At 33.1% G+C, this 6,525-nt stretch overlaps 1 protein-coding gene across 1 annotated transcript; it reads left to right on the forward strand.

Moving 5' to 3' along the window:
- Positions 1-386: 386 nt before the first annotated feature.
- On the forward strand, positions 387-4,517 carry LOC143545914 (uncharacterized). Its single transcript, XM_077037695.1, has 7 exons — positions 387-539; positions 1,329-1,464; positions 1,979-2,060; positions 2,164-2,339; positions 2,503-2,640; positions 3,881-4,020; positions 4,227-4,517. The coding sequence occupies exons 1-7, from the start codon at positions 422-424 to the stop codon at positions 4,451-4,453; spliced, it is 1,017 nt and encodes a 338-aa protein (XP_076893810.1). The 5' UTR covers positions 387-421; the 3' UTR covers positions 4,454-4,517.
- The last annotated feature ends 2,008 nt before the right edge of the window (positions 4,518-6,525 follow it).

A 6,525-nucleotide genomic window follows, 5' to 3' on the forward strand; every position in this document is an offset into this window, starting at 1 on the left:
ATCTGCGAATTCAAAAAAGAGAGTGCAACTAATTGACATCACATAGAACATAAGGGACCGTGAACAAAAAAGAAAAGAAAACAATATAAATGGAACCAATATCTTCACGGCAGCCTCGCGCCTAGCCCTAACCTATACACGCACATCTTACTATGTATCAATTTCGGGTTCAGATTAATTAAGTAATAGTTAGATCGGTTCTGCATTGATATTATAGGGTTAGGAGGTGCGGATAATCGATCCCACCTGTGTTTATTGCCGCCATTTCTTCGTGCTCGACCCGAATAATATCAATCTATCATCATCATCCGTTTTATTAATTATTGCGTGTTTATTGGATCAGTCGTTGGTTTTTTAGTGATTGATTTGTGGAATTAGGGTTTGTTGTGTGATTTGAAGCTGTGTTTAATTAATTAATATAATGGATAAGAAGAAAGTAGCGGTGCCTCTTGTGTGCCATGGCCATTCTCGTCCGGTGGTGGATTTGTTTTACAGTCCGGTTACTCCTGATGGTTTTTTCCTCATCAGTGCCAGCAAAGGTATGCTTTTTGTTTGATGATTTTACCATTTTTACTTTTTTACTGTTTTTATGAAATTGATGTATAGGTTATTTCAGTGTTTGAATGAAGAAAAATGCTTATGCTTTTTCTGTTTATATGTTTATTTTAAGGTGTAACAAGTTGTTTTGAATTGTTATTATTATTACTATGAGATTGATTAGTTGAAACTAGGGGTGTGCACGGTTCAGCTCAGTTAATACTTAATAGGCTCAGCCAAATTAGCCAATCGGTTAATCGGTTCAGTTTGTTCGGATAATTTTTTGGTTTTCGGTTTGGTGTCTAATTTTTACTTACATATACTTGAAATGGATGCAAAAATACATGAAATGAATGTATGAATACATGAAATGATGGTATATAATATGTATTAAAGCTAGAAATATATGAAAATATGAATTGCTTGGTTCAGTTAATATCAGTTAACCTAGGGTACGAAAAAAACCGATAACTGCTTTTCCGTTAATTCGGTTATCGGTTAATTTCGGTTCGGTTTCATCGGTTTTTGGTTTGATTCAGTTAAAGGCTCTGTTATTGCTCACCGCTCTTCGAAACTAATTATTCTTGATGGATTCGAAGTTAGAGTTATGAGTTTACTCTTAGAATGACAAAGAGTAGTGTTAATATCGTATATGTTCTGTATCATTGTTAGGTTTGTGTACAAGTGTAATGTTGGAATCACTTACTCGTATCAAAGTCTTAATACTGCAGCATGTGTATACTGTACTATAGTTTTGTAGGATTGTTACTGTTTTAATTTGTTATTTTCAGATTCCACTCCCATGCTTAGAAATGGAGAAACTGGTGATTGGATTGGAACTTTTGAGGGGCATAAAGGTGCTGTTTGGAGTTGCTGTTTGGATACTAATGCTTTACGTGCTGCGTCTGCTTCTGCGGATTTTTCTGCGTATGTAATTGAACATTTTCTTTATTATGTATGTTCGATAAAAGAAGTTTGCTTTCCATGTTATATGATGGAACACTTTCATATATATTTTTATAGAAGTTAAAAATATCATATGCATTATTCAAAATTTGTTAAATCATAATATCATATTCACCCTTTCAAAACACTAAAATTGTCTATAACTTGTTTCAATGAATAAATGAAGAGCTTGATATGTGCTGAGATGGCATATATAGTCTTTTGAAAGCGTAATAACAGATTAACAATATATAATGCTATGAAATTTTGAAGGATAAATATAGCATTTTGAATTTTTGAAAGATATATGAAACTGATTTTTATTTTAATAATTGAATCAGAATACTTTCATTCTGCAGTCGTTGATTTTGTGTATTTCAAGATGGTTGTGACATTTAATTTTTTTTCACTAGGATGTATGCTTTAAACAGGTTTTGTGTGATTCTGTTAAATGAAATACTGGTATTTTTAAAGAAAATATCTTTATGTTTTGTAGGAAATTATGGGATGCTTTAACTGGGGATGTATTGCACTCATTTGACCACAAACATATTGTTCGAGCATGTGCTTTTTCTGAGGTAATTCATAATTGCATTTAAGCATATTATATTACCACTTTACTCACTGTGAATGCTAGTTTGTATGATGTATACATATATTTATGTATGTATATGTATTCAGGATACTCATCTATTGCTGACTGGTGGTTTTGAAAAAATACTACGCGTATTTGATTTAAATCGACCCGATGCACCTGCAAGGGAAGTTGAGAAATCTCCCGGTTCTATCAGGACTGTTGCATGGCTTCACAGTGACCAAACTATTCTAAGTTCTTGCTCTGATTCTGGTGGAGTAAGGTATGCAATAAAAAAGATTACAAATTTACTTTTTTTTATTGATCATAATACCTTACACTGATGATACGTGCAGTTTCTGTTTGAAGGTTTTTGTAGTGTAATGATTAGGGATGCAATAATGTATGATAATAGTATTTGTTTGTGTGAAATGATTTATTGGCAGGCTGTGGGATGTGAGGAGTGGCAAAATTGTAAATACGCTTGAAACGAAATCGCCCGTGACTAGTGCTGAAGTTAGCAATGATGGCCGTTATATTACAACAGCAGATGGTTCCAGTGTCAAGTTTTGGGATGCAAATCAGTAAGTTATTATTACATTTTTTATCATCTTTGATTAACTTACTTAAAATTAGGCATAAGTTAGAGGCCAACTTAATCAACCAGGTTAAAAACCCGTGTATTATACACTGGTTGAATAAAGAAAATATTAAATAGTTAGTAATGAAGATTTGAGAATTTTATAACAATATTTTTGATGTAAGATATGATGGAAATTACGTATAAGTTACTAACTAATCTATATATTTAATAGATATAAGTAACTACACCCCGTTTCATAATTCTATGAGCCCACGATTCTTTTTCCCATTTCTCTTATTTTATCTTTTCGTAGTTATAGTAATAAAACGTAATATATTAAGTCTATTAAGTTATATATCGTCATTTATGTGAGATATTTGGCTTCAAATATATTAAATTATTAGTTAGTAACCTATACGTAATTTTCTCACATTTTCTCTCAAAATATCATTTTAGAATTCCTAAGTCTTCATTACTGATTGTAGCCTATACGTAACTTTATTAGTTAGGTGGTGTTTGTTTTTTCACAAAAGATCTTCCTGACCTCTTTTGTCTGCAGCGCGCAGACCACGCGCAGACATTGCCCTCTGCAGACTGTTTGTTTTTTCGAAGACGTTTCATTAAAAAACGTCTGCGCGCCCTCTTCTTGGTGCAGACTTGGACCATAGTCTTCCAACCTCTTCTAAACTCATTATTTCCATCAGATATCAATTAAGTTATTAACTTTTTGTTAATTGAATTCTTGTTAATTGATTTGTTCAATTGAGTTGTTAATTGATTAGTTTTTTTTTTGTTCAATTATAATTTTGCATAATTATTCAAGTATTATTAGTTTCTAGTTGAAAAAAGTTTGTAGAAAGTTATGGATTATAAAAAGTCTATAGAAAGTTTTTAGTTGAAAAAGGTTTGTAGAAAGTTTAGGTTTATGTCATCGGCTTATGAGTTGTTTTTTATCTTTTGCACGATTAAGTCCCTAAACATTGTTTTTTATGTGATGAAGTCCTTTTAACTTATTAACTTACAAACCTGAACAAAAAAAAGGTTTTTTTAACACAGACATATATTTTAAACTGTCTTATCATACGAAAAGGTTTCCATTCATCTTAATATTTTTCATAAAGTATTTAATCATGCAAAAACAAAGTCTAGAGACTTAACACATGACTCCGCTATCTTTTTGTTTTTTTTTTGATTTTTTGCTTTTCATTACAAATTTCATGATATTTAATATACATTTATAGTTTTGGACTAGTGAAAAGTTATGATATGCCTTGCACTGTGGAATCAGCATCTTTGGAACCAAAATATGGCAATAAGTTTATTGCAGGAGGAGAGGACATGTGGATACGTCTTTACGATTTTTATACCGGAGAAGAAATCGGTAAGTAACATGAATGATAATATTAGATGTGTTCGTTTTGGCCTGTTTAACCGAAATGAGTCTGCTTGGGTTGTATATTGTCTCAACAATGTGACTTGTCATAAGCCACCCAGATGTTTTCAAATGCTTAAAAACCTCGTAAGTCACTTATTAAAAGTTTATATTATTACAATACTAATAATATTTTGATGATTTGGGTTTGTAAGGGTGCAACAAGGGTCATCATGGTCCTGTCCATTGTGTGAGGTTTTCGCCCGGAGGCGAGTCGTATGCATCTGGGTCTGAAGATGGGACTGTACGAATATGGCAGACATTAACGGGTTCCATGAGCCAAAAAGACAACATTGCCCCTGTTGTAAACGGGCCAAACAAGCAGGTTTCTGCAGTTGAAGTCGTTGCCTCAAAAGTGGAGGATTTACATGTTAAGGATTAAGTTATCTATAGCAAGCATATGTTTGTTAAATGAGTAGTTTTGTACTTTTTGTTCACTAACTATCCTCGTATGACATGGTCCGTTACTTCGTTTTCTTTTTCTTTTTTTTTATAAGTAAAATCATGTTAAATTGTTGAAAAGTGAATTTTACATTGGTTATATGCTGTAATAACTCTGTTACTATTGATGTGTTTTCTTCTTGCTGATTTAGTTGAATAACTGTCTTGACAACCATCAACTGAAACGTTTCAGTTGCAATGGTTTCTCTCAAGTATAGAAGGTGAGTGTTCCTTTTAATTCTGTTACTACTTTCCAAAGAATCATCCGGTTAAACTTTTGAACATATTATCGAGATATTTCAATCTGAAAGTTACGCCTTTTAGGTTCTCAAAACTGAGACCTCGGTCACTAAATGCAGGTGAAAACGTCCATTTTGAAACGAAATTGAAAGCACTCAGGCTGATGTCTTATAGCCATTAAGCCATGTGAACATTCTGCACGGCCCACTCGTGTAGTTACTGTCTTAGTCTGCTGTACGGTGGTCATTAGTATGTTATTCCAATGGGCCATAAAGTTGAATATAGCTTCATCTTTTGTTGGGACTTGGGACACCAAAGAAAGAAATGGGGCCACTTAGAGGTTAACAAAATAACCGGTGCTGTTGTTTGAAACCCGAAACCAGTTAGGGATTTTTAAACCAGGAGATGGTTTAGGAACCGATTCTGACCATTGGACGTGAAGTTGTCGTTTTTTCAATATATATTTTTTATCGTTTTTTAACCCTTTTGTCCAATGTGTTGGTATATAAATAGGTAATAGATGTGTTGGTTCGGTCACAATTCTAAAAACACTTTCTGTTATCTGAACATAACACGCTCTAAAATATGGTGCAGTTTTTGTTTATATTAAATGTCAAGCGGTCATAACAAAACTCGATAAAAGAAATGTGGTACTTTTTTAAGTAGGTGTCAAATTCGAATTTGAATAAACATTTAGAAACGTATTGCAAGGTGGTGAAAAATGTACCGTCTCAAGGTCAAGCAACAATACCAAACAATAGGAATATTTGGAATTTCAATGTAAATGCGGTTCAAATACCGTGGCAAAGTTTGTGACTTACGTAAAAATGAAATTTAAAAGTCACTAGTGCGACTATGTAAGGCGTCAAATTGGGCTTGGTTAATAATTTTTTATTGGTTTTTCTGTCATTGATCGCCTTTTAATACTTATTTGTTTTATGTTGCTTTTAACATACTTTTCATATTTCTTAGAAACAACCTCTCTACTCTGAAAGATAAAGATATAGTTTGCATACTTTACTCTCTCCGTACCCTCTGCCAATTCCTTTGCTATATGTGACATTTTACGTTTGTTGTATATTTATTACAAATCAAGATAAAATATTACATTTGTGAAAGATTTATTGAGACGAAAATAAGTTAAAAATATGTTTTGCTTTAAAGTTTAAACCAAAAGCTGATCATTACGTTGAATTTATAAATGATTTTCGTATTATTTTAATCCATATACATGATTTGTTATTTACTTTAATTTAGTTTTTTTTAATCCATATACATAGTCTATTTCTTTTTGCAGTAGTCTTGGATGAGTTGTAAAAGTCCATTCAAGAGACGATACGTGGTGCATAAAGCATAATGTTCACAAACGATATTGTGTTAGTTGTTGGGAGAAAACAAGTTCTGAACATGAAGCTAGAGGAGGGGCGAGCAACCTTAGAGATGGAAGGTTAAAGGATTAGGCGCTCTTAGACCGAATATCTCCATTGTGACTTTGGTGGGGTAATCGACGATAAGGACGCTTAGATCACCATTGAAAGCCAAGTGTTTTCGCAAGTAACGAAGTTCAGGTACGATTGTTTGTCTAGAGCTATGGGAAATTAGATGGTGGCGTGGCCCATCATGTCCAGGCAAGATGCATAGGTGGAGAGAAGCTACAAGCATTTTGTGCGACAAGAGATTCCCAACTAAACTAAAGGGAACATTTTATAGGGTAGCAGTTAGACTTACAATGTTATATGGAATAGATTACTGAACCATCAAGAAGACACGTGC

This window comes from Bidens hawaiensis, unplaced genomic scaffold (genome assembly GCF_021521415.1).
Source record: "Bidens hawaiensis isolate Kalapana, Puna unplaced genomic scaffold, B.hawaiensis_p1.1 tig00014098_1, whole genome shotgun sequence".
NCBI lineage: Eukaryota > Viridiplantae > Streptophyta > Magnoliopsida > Asterales > Asteraceae > Bidens > Bidens hawaiensis.

Coding starts and splice junctions, on each gene's coding strand:
- LOC143545914 (XM_077037695.1), top strand. CDS start 422: ATGGATAAGAAGAAAGTAGCGGTGCCTCTTGTGTGCCATGGCCATTCT. Junction 540..1,328: donor CCTCATCAGTGCCAGCAAAG/GTATGCTTTTTG, acceptor TGTTATTTTCAG/ATTCCACTCCCATGCTTAGA. Junction 2,061..2,163: donor GAGCATGTGCTTTTTCTGAG/GTAATTCATAAT, acceptor ATATGTATTCAG/GATACTCATCTATTGCTGAC.